This window comes from Purpureocillium takamizusanense, chromosome 7 (assembly GCF_022605165.1).
Source record: "Purpureocillium takamizusanense chromosome 7, complete sequence".
In the NCBI taxonomy this organism is placed as follows: domain Eukaryota; kingdom Fungi; phylum Ascomycota; class Sordariomycetes; order Hypocreales; family Ophiocordycipitaceae; genus Purpureocillium; species Purpureocillium takamizusanense.
In genome coordinates, this window is record NC_063074.1 from 1,844,920 (window position 1) to 1,859,755 (window position 14,836).

At 59.3% G+C, this 14,836-nt stretch overlaps 4 protein-coding genes across 5 annotated transcripts; 3 read left to right on the forward strand and 1 right to left on the reverse strand.

Annotated features, from left to right (window-relative positions):
• Nucleotides 1–158: 158 nt before the first annotated feature.
• Nucleotides 159–2,141, forward strand: MDV1_2 ([Histone H3]-dimethyl-L-lysine(36) demethylase). The gene has a single exon (XM_047989409.1). It carries the CDS (start codon nt 213–215, stop codon nt 1,815–1,817), a length of 1,605 nt encoding a protein of 534 aa, XP_047845409.1. The 5' UTR covers nt 159–212; the 3' UTR covers nt 1,818–2,141.
• Nucleotides 1,877–3,763, reverse strand: JDV02_007873 (uncharacterized protein). Its single transcript, XM_047989410.1, has one exon. The coding sequence runs from the start codon at nt 3,579–3,581 to the stop codon at nt 1,989–1,991; it is 1,593 nt and encodes a 530-aa protein (XP_047845410.1). The 5' UTR covers nt 3,582–3,763; the 3' UTR covers nt 1,877–1,988.
• Nucleotides 3,764–5,067: 1,304 nt separating this feature from the next.
• On the forward strand, nt 5,068–9,365 carry JDV02_007874 (uncharacterized protein). The gene is made up of 3 exons (XM_047989411.1): nt 5,068–5,663; nt 6,052–8,474; nt 8,527–9,365. Exons 1-3 carry the CDS (start codon nt 5,407–5,409, stop codon nt 9,201–9,203), a joined length of 3,357 nt encoding a protein of 1,118 aa, XP_047845411.1. The 5' UTR covers nt 5,068–5,406; the 3' UTR covers nt 9,204–9,365.
• A 1,210-nt stretch (nt 9,366–10,575) lies between these two features.
• JDV02_007875 (uncharacterized protein) lies at nt 10,576–14,579 on the forward strand. 2 transcript variants are annotated; one of them, XM_047989412.1, is made up of 4 exons: nt 10,576–11,054; nt 11,139–12,889; nt 12,940–13,208; nt 13,265–14,579. In XM_047989412.1, the coding sequence occupies exons 1-4, from the start codon at nt 10,876–10,878 to the stop codon at nt 14,027–14,029; spliced, it is 2,964 nt and encodes a 987-aa protein (XP_047845412.1). In that variant the 5' UTR covers nt 10,576–10,875; the 3' UTR covers nt 14,030–14,579. The 2 variants fall into 2 exon arrangements, with proteins under 2 accessions (XP_047845412.1, XP_047845413.1); XM_047989413.1 differs by having other exon boundaries at nt 10,576–12,889.
• The last annotated feature ends 257 nt before the right edge of the window (nt 14,580–14,836 follow it).

Sequence of the window (14,836 nt, forward strand, 5' to 3'; positions counted from 1 at the left end):
TGTCCTTTGTAACTAACATCGTGCAATGTGGCTGGCGACGGGAGGTATGGTATCGAGTGCCACAGACGTCGTGGTACTTTGTAGGTGTGGGTCGCCCGCCATGCCTGGCTTTCAGTGTCATGGAACCCATTTCTCACTTCGTATTTCAACATTACACGCTGCAGGATTGCAATCAGCCCACCCGCCCTCGGCAATACCATGTTTGACTAATAATGGACTCAGCTTGTGAGCAGCTTCTGGCGCGATATACTCTTGCAGCCAATACCATCGCGCAGTCGCACTCAAAGAACAAGCTCGAACAAGCAGCGGCGACTCATGATGGCGGCCATGACTCCAAAGGGATCCCCCGAAAGGATGCGGTTGCCGAGGCAGACCCGGAGGCGACGGCTACAGCGCAGCTCCTCGTGAAGCAGGGCAAGCTCTTGGCGCATATCTGCAAAGCGAGATGCGACGGAGGCAACAGTGGTGGTGGTGGTGGTGGTGGTGATGCCGATTCAGCGCACACTGACCTGCTCAGCCGGCGACTCGATGACATCGCGACCATCGCCATGGCCAAGTTCTACGCGTATCGGTACGACCGCGTGCCGTATTGCTGGCGGGAACTCTACACGGACGCGCTGGTGCTCATGACCTTCCACATCGTCATGCGCCCGCTCTGCAGCCGCAGCCGCGTCACCGACACAGCGATGGATGGGGTCGTCGAGCTGCTCGACAGAGCACTCATCACCACTGGCGGCGCAGGTAGCCTGGGCTCGACTTGGATCGAGGAGACGCTTCACAAGCTGCAAGTGTGGCATGAGTTTGGTAGCGCGGGGGCCGGTGCTCAGGAGCCGCCGCTGAAGCGCCAACGGACGGCGAGTGCCATCTTTTCGAGCCGCGAGCCGTATGGCCGGCCGGCAGTGTCGCCGGAGCGGACATGCCCTCGTCACCACGGTTGGACGCTCGACAGGTTCGAGGACTACATGAATGCCGAGGGCGGCAGGGCCCGGCCGGTCATCTTCACCGACCTCATGGGCCACTGGCCGGCCCTCAACGAGAACCCGTGGAGGCGCCAGGACTATCTCCTTTCCCGAACATTCGGCGGGCGCCGTCTCGTGCCCGTCGAAGTTGGGCGCAGCTATGTCGACGAGGGATGGGGCCAGGAGCTCATCCAGTTCAAACGCTTCCTCGACAAGTACGTCAACGTGCCCGCACCGGACGGCGACGAGGAGGAGGAGGAGGAGGAGGAGGAGGAGGAGGAAGCCACAGAGGGCGTCTCCACGGCGCGACCAGTGGGATATCTAGCCCAGCACAACCTCTTCCACCAGATGCCGGTCCTGCGCAACGACATCCGCGTCCCCGACTTCTGCTGGGCCGCGGTGCCCCGACATCCCACCGACCCGTCCAAGGACCAGCCGCAGGTCGACGTGCCGCAGCTCAACGCATGGTTCGGGCCGGCGCGCACCATCACGCCGCTCCACACCGACGGCTACCACAACCTGCTGTGCCAGGTCGTCGGCACAAAGTACGTGCGTCTGTACCCGCCGTGGTGCAGTGACGGCGGCGGCGGGCGGGACGCGATGCGGCCCCGCGCACCCGAACACGGCGTCGACATGAGCAACACGAGCGCCGTGGACGTGGGCGTGCTCGAGGGCTGGGACGAGCCGCCGGAGGGGACCGATGACGGGGAAATCGAGGACATGCGGCGGGGGCTCGAAGGCGTCGAGTGCTGGGAGTGCGTGCTCGAGCCGGGCGACACGCTGGTGATTCCGATCGGGTGGTGGCACTACGTGAGGAGCTTGAGCATCAGTTTCAGCGTGAGCTTCTGGTGGAACTGAGATGGAGGCTTGCAACGCGCTGGAGTGACCCCGGTGGGAGCGGGCGGGCGCGCAGAAGGACTTGCACTCCGATGTGACTACATGGCCCAGACGCAGTACGTGCATGGATGGTTACAGTACCTAATGAGGCACATCATCGACGGTGTTCCCTCGGCACAGCGCGTGCCTTGCTTAGCTCTGCCGCGCATCCTCGACGCTCTCCCCGGCTTGTGCCTCCCTGCGCGCCTTTGCCCCCGCCTTGAGCATGTCCCACTTCTCGCGGTACTTGTCGAGCGTCTTTTGCATCTTGCGATTGTCCTTTTCGAGCCGCTCCATCTGCTTGACCGCCGCGCCGAGCTGCTCCTCCATGTCCAGTGCCTTCTTGCGCAGCGCATCATCCATAGCAGCCTTGCCGCTGGCGTGCGTCGCAGTAGGCGAGCCCGGCCGCATGACCCGGTAGCTCTCGGCCAGGGCCATGGCCGAGTGCTGCGAGCTCGCCTCAAAGGCATGCAGGCGCTTCGACACGTTGTCCAGCATGTCCTTGAGCGACTTGTTCTCCATGCTGAGCTCCTCAATGGTGTTGCGCAGGCCCTTTTCCGTGTGGCTTTGGCTGCGAGCCGCTCTGCGCCTGGCTCCCGGCGAAAGCGGCACCAGCGTCTCCCTGGCATCGACAAAGTCCTCCTCGTCCTCCTCGGCTGGCGGCGCGAGGTCGCTGTGCGCAGACGCCTCGAGGCGTCGCTTCTCCTTCTCGGCGTACGTCAAAATGTTTGCGTAGGACATGGTGTGCCCGCTAGTTGGCACTACGTAGAAGGAATCACTGGCGCTATGTCCCTCTCTCGCCAACGCTCTCATGGTGGCCTTGGAGTAGATCTTCGACAGGTCGGGGTCTAAGCTGAGAGAACTGGGCGGCGGGCGAGGGGCCTTGCGCTTTGCAGACGTTGGGGAAGCGGACCTCGCCTCGGTTGGCTCTCTAGCTTCCTCGGACCCTGGTTCCTCCTGAATGAGTGGTAGGCCGGCGAACGCCAACGGGGCCGAGATTTTGTTGATAAGATTCCCGAAGGTGTTGTAGAAACGGGCGTACCCAGCGTCCTCGGTCGACGCAGCACTCGGGACTTCTGCGCGAGGCGACGGCACGCCTTTGGATCGCATCTCTTGCTTCCGGGGGGCGCTCATCGGCGGCACCCAGGTCGGCGTCCCCGTCTGGTGGTCAATGATGTCCTGCATCTTGGCCTTGGAGCCGTCGCGGCGCGGGTGGGGATCGACGTTGCCGGGAGCCTGATCGTTGGAAACGCTGGGGCTGAGCGGCTGCTCGCGGTACTTGGATCGAATCCCCCTGGCGGAGGCAAGGTTGCTCGCAATCGACGATGACATCTCCCGCGCCGCGATTCGGCGCTGCTGTGCGAGGCTGGGCATCTGCGCACCCTTGGAACCGTGGGGCTCTCTCCTGCTGGTCGACTGCTGGCCGGTCGCGGACTCGCCCTTTTCATCCTGCACGGATGCCTTCTCCCCAGTCTCCTCTTCATCGTCTCCCGTCTGCGAGGTCGGCTCCGGGGGGAGCTTGAGGATCTCCGCGAGGCGCCTGTGGTGCTCCTCCAGCAGCTTAAGGGTGCGCAGGGCCTCGAGGCTGGTGGTGCTGCGCGCGGCATTGGCGAATTCGCCAGCGGCGTGGGTGTGTTCGCTGATGGCGACAGTCGTGTCCGACGTCGTGGCCTGCTGGGCCTGACGGGTCGCGACGGCAGCCGCGCGGGCGTGGTCGTGCGCTTTGACGAGTGGTGACGAGTCCATGACGACAAGAAGGCCCCAAGAAAAGTGCTTGCACAGGAAGGAAGACAAGAGTGCGTCTAGTTAGCCCTGGATATGATGAGGGTGATTTCGCTGTATAGATACTCTTCGCTTCATTTCCGGGCGCCCGGGGCTGTCCGCGCGGCGTCGAGCACGTTTGACGGACAGGTGGGTGAAGGGGTAAGGTACTGAGGTGAGGTTCTCATGGCAGGTCAGTGCCGGCGGGGGGGTAGAGGTTACATGCTTCCTCGACCCTGGATGCGACCTGCGCTAGCGTTCTCCGCGAACGGCAAAGTGTCGCCTAACACGCGCTATCAGTCCTCAGCGACGGGACTCGTGGGGACCGCCACGAGTCTGAGGTGACTGAGGTGACGCGGGGCGTCGTCCTCCAGCCACCAGACCTCCAGCTACGTACCAGGTAGGTACGTACCTCTAATAGTACCGTACAGCAGTACAGTACCTGTACGAACTGCTTTCATCGATCCGCTGGTTCCTGCGGGAGGTTGCCCGCCTTGCCAGGTCTACGCCGAACGGCAACGCTCGTTTTAGCCAACTCTTGGTATGAGACGCAGTCTAAGCAGCTCAGAGTAGGAGCCGGCCATCAACGCATGTTCTATACCCAGCTCGCCTTTATCCTGTGATGCACGAGTGAATGGAGTCCAGGCACTGCCAAAAAAGTACAAGCCAGCCAGACCACTCGAAGGTTAAGCCTCCGTACAGTAGCATCATAGGTAGTTGGTTCTTGCTCAGCCGTTCCTCGTCCCAGTCTGGTAACGTTGCGCATCGGCGGTATTGGAGGGTACGACAAGCTTTGCCCACCCAACACGGACGTGCCTGTGGACAAATGGGACGAGTGCAGCATGCGGGGACGTGACGATGCTACTTCGTAGCTACACCACGAAGCAACACTTTGTGAGAAGCCTTCGTGCTTCGAGCTTCGCTGGCACATCTGAGACACAAGCCCCCACCAGAGGGGCGTTTGCATTGATTAGTCCCGCAATTCAAGCAGTGGTTATTGCTCTGGAGACATTCATGATTTTTCGCTGGCAGTGCGTTGTTGATGGCGATATTGCAGGGTATGCCAGGCAGGCTTGAATGGAGCAAGCGCGCGATGACAAGTGGCATTTCCTGTTTTGGCACCTGCATTGAGCGCATCGGGCGCATCGAGAACCAAAGCCAGCCCACTGAGTAAGGATCGTCGATCGTGGCCGGCGGTTCCTTCCCCAGTGGAAAGAACACAGCTTGACAGCGTCAATGTCCCCGGGCCGCTGCCTGTCCGGGCCCCACCTGGACGAGAGATAGGTACCTTGCGCGTGTCTGTAGGCCACAGGGACACCAGGTACTTTACAGGTACCTGGAGCTGACCTTCCGAGTCGCCTGGTCCTGCGCACAATGCGTCTAAAATGGAGCCACCGACGAGAGAGGGTTGGGCGGAAGGGGGGCTGACCATCAAACGGCCACAGCACAGGGCTGACCTTCAACTCCTGGGCTCACACTTCCCCTCTGCTATACCTCATCGTCATCGACCTCTTCACGACTTGACATCGCTATCTTCATCTTCCACCTCATTTCATGGCGCCGGCGTGTCGTCAAAGATGCGCATGCTGAAGCTGAGCCGCGCCCACACCACCGACCATCCCGGACAGCTTCAGCTGTAGTAACCGGGTCCATCTGCCACTGTGGCAGGTAGCCTGGACGGGGAGCGCAACCAGACACCCTCAACGCCTCGGACGCACGCGGCTGGTCCCGGACCTTTGACAACCCCCGCGCCCGATACTGCCACTGGCCGTGGGTTTTCTCTGTTTTGCAAGAACAGCACACCACCCTCATGGACACCAGCACCGGCAGCAATGGCCTAGGCAAGCTGTTGCCAAAGTCTATTACGGCCAGACGCAGGCGAAGAAGGCAGAAGCAGGCGGAGGGTTCGGCCGTCGACGATGACACAGCAAGCCGCCGCTTCGCCGACAGCGACGACACGAACTCTACGGGTTTGCTTGACGACGACGACGACGACGATGGCCGAAGCTTTGCATCCCGCAACTCGAGCGTTGCCGACCTGCAGCAGCAATCAGCCACGCCTGAAGGGTGAGTTTGTATTCCTTTGGCCCCCCCCCCCCCTTGTCGTTTCGGTCGGATGGCTACACCGCGTGGCGCAAGGTTTGGAGCTCCAGCAGCAGCACTGCTGGTCCTGGACCCGCGCGTCTGAGACGCCAACGGCGGACAGCCCAAATGCGGCGACCTGATGTCAGCTCTCTCCCACCTTCCTTCCCATCTTATTACGTTGCGTGCGAAGTACCTATGCCCACACTTCCTCGGCGAGCCCGACCGTTTTCTTCTTGGATGCAAGCCATCCATTCTTTGCGATATACCACCACAATTGCTTTGCCCGCGCCTACAACGCCAGCCGTTGGTGCCTGTAGCCCCCGCGCAGGCTGCATGCGCAGAACAAGAGGTCTGACCCCAGTCCGAACAGAGCTCCGCGACCCGCAACGAGCTCTCCACCAGCTCGACCGACCACGATTTCCGCGCATCCATCGCTCATCGGATACTTGACCACGTCTTCTCCCGTCGTACAGGCGACGCATCTCGATTCCAATAGCCATTTCCAGCCTGCGCCATCGTCACAAGGTAGTCGTGCCGGCAGCGACAGCATCACACCCCCCGCCTCCGTGGGCCGTGACACGACAGCGCCCCCCATCGTTATCGAGCCGCCGGCCGCAGTCACCGCATCGTCTCCTGACCGCCGCTCGAGACAACCACCACGACTCGAGACGAAACCCCCCCGTACCCCGCCAACGTTAGACAAGGCTGCGCCCGTTATCGTCAACACGCCCCCGACACCGACCGACGGTGGCGATCCCGCTCGAGGGACAGCACCGGAGACAAGGTTGACGCGGAATGGTGGCGGCTTTCGGGTGAGCTCGGATGGCAGCAGCCCATCATTTCAGAGCATGAGCGCGCACCGTAGGGCCAGATCCGGATCTTCGGTTATCGCGCCGAGCAAGCTTTCCAACATCACCACCGCCCCCCTGACTCCCACCGACGAGAGCGGCGAGCCGACACCAAGTGCGACCGGCTTCTTCTCATCCGTGCTAACCGCTGCCCAAAACGCAGCCACCACGTTCAGCAACAACATACCCGGCACGGGAATTGGCATCGGTAGCAATAAGAGCAGACCTAGCCTTCCCAGATCTCAAAGCTCTTCTGTTACCAGCCAAGCTGAGCCTGAGGCTGGTCGCGACCTGGAACCCCGCATCGACCACACAATGGACCGCAAAGAATCCACCATTCGAACGCTTGGCAGCGGCGACTTGAGCTTAAGTCAGCTGGGAATCGCGGAGCCGTCCAGCTCTATCGCCTCTCCGGCCAGCGCCAAGTTCTCGGATGCAGCTGATACAAGACTCCGCTCAGAATCTGCGCCCGTTGACCCGCAGGCTCGGCTCGCAGAGGTACCTTCAGAGGGCCCTGCGAGCCGTCCCCGATCGCTCGCAGAAGCAACGACGAGTGGCGACCAGACTCCCCCACAGATGGATCTGGCGGACAACAAGGGTCACGCGCAGCGTTCATCGAGCATACGAAGTGCCATGAAGCCGCACAGAAAGCGTGGAAGCTCTGTCACGACGGGCGGAACGGCCACGACTGCCGCTGCAGCGGCAGCCGCAACCAACAACTCCACCATCACGCCGAGCGGCAGCTTTGGGGCGCCAAAGCTCACAGGCTTCGCCATTGCCAGCAAGAAGCGCAATCGTGATTTCCACACCTTCTTTAAGAGCGTCCCCGATGATGACTACCTCATCGAAGACTACAGCTGTGCTCTACAGAGAGAGATTCTCGCGCACGGTAGGCTGTATGTTTCCGAGGGGCATCTCTGCTTTAGCAGCAATATTCTCGGTTGGACGACGACCCTTGTCATGAGTTTTGACGAGATTGTGTCAGTGGAAAAAAGAAGCACCGCGCTGGTCTTCAAGAATGGGCTCATGATCTCAACCCTTCATGCCAAACACATATTTGCCAGCTTCACTAGCAGGGATGCGACGTATGACCTCATCGTCAACATTTGGAAACTCGGGCATCCGACTTTGAGAAGCACGCTGAATGGCGTAAGACTTGAGGGTACCGGAGGTGACAAGACTGAAAAGGTTGATGGCAACGAAATGCTCGGTGGTGCAGGGGAGCCACAAGAAGTCGCCTCCGAATCCGAAGACGAGAGCGAGGGCGACGACGACGACGACGACGATTTTTACGACGAAGAGGAGAACGACGAGATTCCCAACACGCAGGCGACGGAGCTCAGTGGTGTGGAAGCCGACGCGGAGAAGCCTGGCCTCAGAAAGGCGTCGGCCATGACCGTCCAGAATGGCCTTCCTGCTGAGCCCCCGGGGGATACGTCGTCCCCTCCAGGGGGTTCTGTCGACTTCCCGGGCCCTGCTACTCACCCACCCACAGACTGTGGCGACTCGGCCAGTCACTTTGACAAAATTGTCGGCGACGACATCATCGCTGCCCCTTTGGGCAAGGTGTACAACTTGATGTTTGGACCTGCCTCGGTGGCGTGGATGTCCAAGTGGCTAGCAGGGGATCAAAAATGCACCGAACTACAGATGGATGATAAGAAGGGCTTGAATCTGGACAACAGGTCGCGCACCTACTCATACATCAAGCCCCTCTACGCGTCAATCGGCCCCAAACAAACCAAGTGCATCGTGTCGGAGACTGTCGACAATCTCGATCTAGAGAGAGCCGTCAACGTCAGCGCCTCCACACAAACCCCAGACGTACCTAGTGGAAATGTGTTTCTGGTCAAGACGAGGTTCTGTTTGTCTTGGGCAGAAAACAACACCACTCGCGTTCAGGTCAACTGCACAACCGAATGGACCGGGAAGAGCTGGCTGAAAGGTAAGTGCAGGAGATCACGCGGCTGTCAGTGCAGGATGCTAACCGCGTTCAGGTCCCATCGAAAAGGGCGCTGTCGATGGCCAAACACAGCACTGCAAAGACTTGTTTGCAGCTCTCAAGGCTGCGGCATCTACTCGCTCGCGAGCTGGCACGGGCCCCAATGGGCCCGCGCGGGCAAAGAGAAAGCTTAAGAGGAGCAAGGCTCTGCAGTCGACCGATGGCAGCGTGGAGGGCAAGATGGAAGCAAAGCGGACGGCGAAGCAGGATTGGGGCCTATTCGAACCGGTCAGGGGCCTGATCGAACCTTGCGCCGATCTGGTTCAACCCGTGCTCACGGGCAATGTCATGTACGGGCTGCTCGTGGGTCTACTCGTTGCGATGTGGTTTGGCTTCGGCTCCACGCCGAGGAAGAACGTCTCGCCTTACGGCCCCGAAGTTGGGTTCTACAGCGCCAGCCGTCTGGCAGCGTACGAGGAGCTGTGGCGGCGCGAGGACAGTGAGCTGTGGGAGTGGCTCGATGAGCGTGTCGGGCTTGACCGCTTACACTCGGGGGGGCCAATTACTCGAAAGAGGCATTTGGAGCCACGGACTGTGGAAGAGAAGCTGCGCGAAGAGCGAATGGACGAGAAGGAGGTCGAAGAGGCAATACGCGTGACAGAGGAGAAATTGAGGGTTTTGAGGGAGGTGGTTGGCAAGCCTGCACAAAGACAGGACGAGAGCGGTCGATGAGGCTCAGAACATGGCGCTACGCGCACTTCCTTTTACATTTGTATACTATCTGGTACCACATACATGGGCGCGGCGAGCAATTTTTCTTTTTACGAGTCACCTAAATATGAGGCCGCGGGCAACTTAGATCCTTTGTCGTACGGGCAATAAAGCATATGAAGCAACGACATCGAAGCATGGCATGTTTCTATCATGTGAGTACACATTTGAGCCCTTCGTTGATGAGCGTGTGCCCGAGCCGATTATCATGACAGCCGAACTGGGGTGCCAGTTGAGACAAGCGACTACCCTGCACACGTGCACCAAGTTGGAAACGGACTTGGACGACCGCCGGGGCTCGCGTCAGCTCTGTTCAGACTGTGGATATAGGCTTGATGGGTTTTGGCGTGACGATCGTGGGAATATCTGTGAATGACTGGTGCGAGCGCACATAGTATCTGTTTGCGTGGGGCCTACGATACAGGTTGTCGTTGCTACTTGAGCTGAAAGTGTGGCGTCGGAATGGGTTCTCGGCAGCAGGAGCAGGTGGTGTGTGGGTTGTTGCTTCTGGAACGGGAAGGCAGTTTGCTGGCAGGAACGGGTGGGCGCCTCCGAGGTACGTAGTTGGAGATGCGCCGAGACGTCGGGTATTTCCCAAGTCGTAGGGAGACCGCTGACTACGAAACCCAATACGTATACCGACACGAGGCATATCGTGCCCTCGACGAGTCCATCCCGTCGTCCACTGCAAGTCGCTGCCGCTCGAGCGCCGTCGTCTGCCCGGTTGGCCCCGCCAAGCCCACGCCCGTGTCCCCCACCTATCGGGGGCTCCGATCTGCCCGTGGGTATGAAGGAAAGTCTGCCTCGTCCTGTGTGGCTGACGACTGCTGACAGGACAGGGCGTGAGGACAGGCTGCCTCCAGCGCTCCAATCGACGCCCTAGGTACTCTCTGCGATGCGGCTCTGTTGGGTATCCCCTCTCAGATCGCCCACAGCCACGCATGCACACGCGGGGAGGGGGGGGGAGGGGTGTGTCTGCTCGCTGTGTCGGGTGCGCCCTGTGGTCGCGTCGTCACTCCGTGTTGTGCACCCTGGCCTGCCCCTCTGCACAACGGCATCCTGCTGTGCCCTTCCATGCCGTTCCGCCAAGGTTTGGCTTGCCAGGAGGGGGAGCAAGCACGCAAGGTCGCCCGCGCCTTTCAGCCATGAATGTCGTACTCATAGACAGCGCGGCCGGGAAAGCAGAGCAGACTGAGCAGACGGGGTGGGTGACTCGGGAGGCTGTGGGATCCGAGCCCCGGCCCGGCTCCCGTGTGCTCGCTCAGCCGCCTCATCGGGCCCCCCTGCTCGAAAGCCCCCCCCCCATCCTGCCGTTCCAAGTCCTACATGCACACTCGCCAAGTCCTAAATACATGCTGCTCGTCACTGCTGCAGCACTGTGTCCTAGGACCAACGGCGGACCAGTTGTTTTGTGGCTGCCTCAAGCCTCAGCACGCCTCGTGGCTCCCTCCCCGCAGTGTTCCAGGACAGACCTCGAATAAAACATCATGCGTGGCAACTCGTGACGGCCAAACAACTCTATTCGATCTCTCTGCTTCGTCCTGGCCATGGTCCTCATCTGCTTGCCGTTTGCCTAGAGAACCCCCCGCCGCGTTGTCCTGCTCACAACAGACCACCGTCAGCGAGTGCGACTATGGAGAGCTCCTCAAGGCGTTCCTCCTTTGAGGAATCGGGCCTCGCCGCCTCAGCCTTACGACGATGGACCCGAAGTCCCGCTGGCCACCGACTGGGTCTGCGCCGCTCTGGCACTGGCTCGACCGCCTCTGCGTCTGTGACTTCGTTTGAGAGCGAGAGGAGCTCGCCCAACTGCGTGTAAGGCCATGCGCTCGAGATGATTGCCTGTTGCTGCACGGCGCAAGTCTGCCCGGGAGCTGACCCAAGACCGCTGTCAACTAGATCCCGCGAGATGTCGAGCGATGAGTGTTCCCTGCACAGATTTATCGTCTGGGTCGCCGTCAAGCGCAATGGCTCAGCGAGGATCACTCCCGAGCAGATGAGGGAGTGTCCCATGCTTCGCTGTCGCAGGGTCTTCCCCAACCACGAATTCATGCTGCAGCACCTCTATTCCTGTGAGCACCTCGAGTCAAGCGAGTACTGGTGTTATGACTGCGGCAAGGCCGAGCACCTGGGCGACGTCAAGTGCAGACGTTGCCTAGGGCACCCGTCCAAGAGAAAGAGGATGATGTCCCTGGCCAGAAACTTCTTCAGCTCGCTGGGCCACAAGTCCAAGAATGGCAGTCTTCCGGACCTGGATCTGGATATAAAAGACGACCCTCCAAGTTACGAGTCGGCCCTGGAACCTCCAAAAGCTGAGTTGCAGTCGACCGAAATCCACGAGATCGGCTCTTCCGAGCATTATCTTGCCACCATCCCGGAGGCGAGAGAGGAGCCTGAATCATACCCGGCGTACCTATTCAACATGTCATCCATGACCACCACGGTTGCACCACAGCCACAAACCGTGGATCTCCAAAACGTACGCGCCGTGATCGACGAGTCACTCATCAATTGGGACCTCTCCCCAACGCCGGAACCTCCGAATGTGGCCGCGGATGTCGTCGCACGGCCCTCTCCCTACGACCGCCCTGTCTTGCAAGTACACACCCAAGGCCTGGCAGATTATTACCGTGCAAGATCAAGGGGTAAAAGCAAGGCTGGCATGCTTGCCCCAAGCTCGTCAGTCCGGTCAACAGCCAGTACAGCCAGTACCAACAGTACCTCGAGCACTGCCAGCCATAACATCTCCCCTATGTCCGCCTGGTCGGGATCTTGGAGCAAGGCTCCCGGGTTCGACTCGGCACTTACCTCCCCAGCTGACGACTTGAACCTCGCCGATGTGTTCCCGCAGGGCAACAGTGAGTATAAGCGACAAGTCGACTTTGCGGCGCAGATGCAGATGGATGTTCAGGACACTGCGGCCGGGCCAGTCATACAAGAACTCCCGGCAGAGTTGCCAACATTCGATATCCTTCACATGCCGGATGCGCTTGACACCGAACCAGAGCCGGCCCCTGAGCCATCCTCGAAGGAGCAACACTTGGAAGGAAATCTGGCATTTCACTGGCCCAACAATGCCCAAAGTTCTGCAACGATGCTGGCTAATGCCTTCCGGAATCAATACGTCGACACCCCAGCGCTGATTCAAACAGCACAAAATGTCATTGAGGTCCATATCACACACTCCATGAAGGGCTTGCGATGCGATGGGAAAAACCACGTCGTTAACCAGTTCTGCAATATGTCCGCTGCATCTGTCGCATTGGCTGGCCTGGAGACCATGGCTGATCTCTTGAGTGGCAACGTCGTCACTTCTGCCGTCAAGCTGCTTTGCTTCGTTCACGTTGTATATGCGCTCTCGCTTGTTATCGATGAGCAAGAAGCTGCTTCCCGGTCCACGGCTCTGTTTACCCAGGCCGTTTCATACAGCTCATGGCTATCTCGCGAGAATAAGCTGGCATATATTCAGGTCGTTGATTTCTTGTGGAAACCAGACGCCATGCCCGTCGATGACTTCGTGGATCTTCTACGGTCGAGCCTGTCACAGCCAGATTTCGACCCGGCTACGTCAAAGGGCAAAGCGCCGGCGACCTGTCAAAGCATGGACCGATCCGACCCACTAGTATTTGTCGCACAATACTTCCTGGATGGCAAGTTTGACCGATGTATGCCTTCTAACAGCAGCTAACAAGCATAATAGAAGTGGAAGCCTCGGTCCTGCGCAAGGCCACGCATATCGACATACAGGCATCGGAAGTATGGCGAGAACACATAAACGACATTAACCTGGACGCCCATGAAGGCTCACCGTTTGCCATCGCCGCCGAAGACGCAATGACTTGTCTTGCGCAACAGCATAATGGAGTTCCTGCCTTTGGATCGGCTATGCGCGATATTCTGGACAGAGTCAAGTCAAATCACATCGCTACGCCACGTCGACTGGAGTTGGAGCTATTGCAAGCGGGAAAGGCACGTTTAACGGTGCTTGCGAAAGCGTCTAAGGTTTTAAACTAACTCACGACCAGATGCGACTTCCACTCAGCGTCCCATTCGACAATTATATTCTCTCTGTACGCGAACAGATCGACTCATTATTTCAACTCTTCGATATGTCGTTTGGACACGCAGATCCCCGCCTCAGATACTATCGAAGCGGCGTGCAGTTGGTGGCATCTGTAATTGGCAAGACGGCCCCAGCAGATGTAGGCATGAGCAACGCAGAGGCGGCGTTTGAGCCCCTCGGTTTTGAAGGCCGAATGACGCCAAATATGGATGACTTGTTGAGTCAAGTTCCGAACTGTGGCCTTGGGCTACGCGTTGGACTCGACGTGTCCCTTACGGATGCACCTGTACCTGTACGGGCAACGTCCATACCTGTGGTGACCGTCGAGCCTCCGGCGCCAATGGGCGCCTCATGGATGCCGACTCCGGAGGCATCGTCGTCCTCCAGCCTATCATCAGCAGCAGCGGGCTCGCCAACTTCTGCCTCACCAACACCCGTCTCATCGTCGTCTAAAAAAGTGAAGGCGGACAGCTGCTGCGACATCTGCGGCTACCGACCGAAGGGCGATCCTCGGTGGTTCGGAGGTAGCATGGCCAAACACAGAAAACTGCAGCACGGTACCGGACCACCCAAGATATATAAATGCCCCTACCCTGGGTGCACGAGCCAGTATAAGCGCCGGCCGGACAACCTGAGGCAGCATCAGTTGGACAAGGGACATTTTGTGGACAACGATGATGACTCAAGCCGACGGCCCAGCAAGAAGAGGAAGCATATGGACCGGTGATGACTTTATATGTGATTCTGCCTTTTTTCCCTTTGGTTTCGGGCGAGGCGGAGTTTGGAGTCTGCGACTGGGGCTATTGGCCTGGGACGATACCATACGTGCGGGTAGGGGCGCCGGCTTTCTGCAGCCCCCGGATTAATGGAAGACCAGGCTTGAGGGTCGGGGTTGCCTGTGGAGGGGCGGCGTCGGATACACACAGGCAGGAACTGCGGAGTATAGGGAGCACGAAGTCACAAGGATGCGAAAGTCATCAGCCAAAGAGCACCACGCTTTAGAGTTACACGGCATATCCAACACTTCTGCTAGAGCAGCGAGATATCTTTTGGAAGGAACACACAGAGGCCAGGTTTCAGGCAACACGGGTGGTTGGACAAGCCGCATGTGGGGAAATCGCGTCGTGACGCATGTGCTCCAATGCGGTGATGGAAGATGCCGGCGGAGGCGTGTGATGCGGCGAGCGAAGTTGCTGTCCGACAGGAAGGTGATCAAGTTATTGACCAACTACTAACTACAACACAATAATAATGATAATGAGCAGCTGTCACATTGCAGTTCTGGGTGTAACACACGTCACGTGTCGAGGACTCAGGCCTGGCGGGCAAGGCCGCTGAAGCCACGGCGTCGTACGGACGCCGTGACATGCTGGGGGCTGGTCCTGAGAAGCCGAGGAGGGGGCGGTCATTCCGGTTGGCCCTCGGAGCTGCAACATCATCAGCAGAAGAACTTTGCGGCTTGCCAATGTACATCCGGTGGAGAGCAGGACAAAATTCTGCACGGCCTTTCGCCCCAGCGGGATTTTCAACGGCG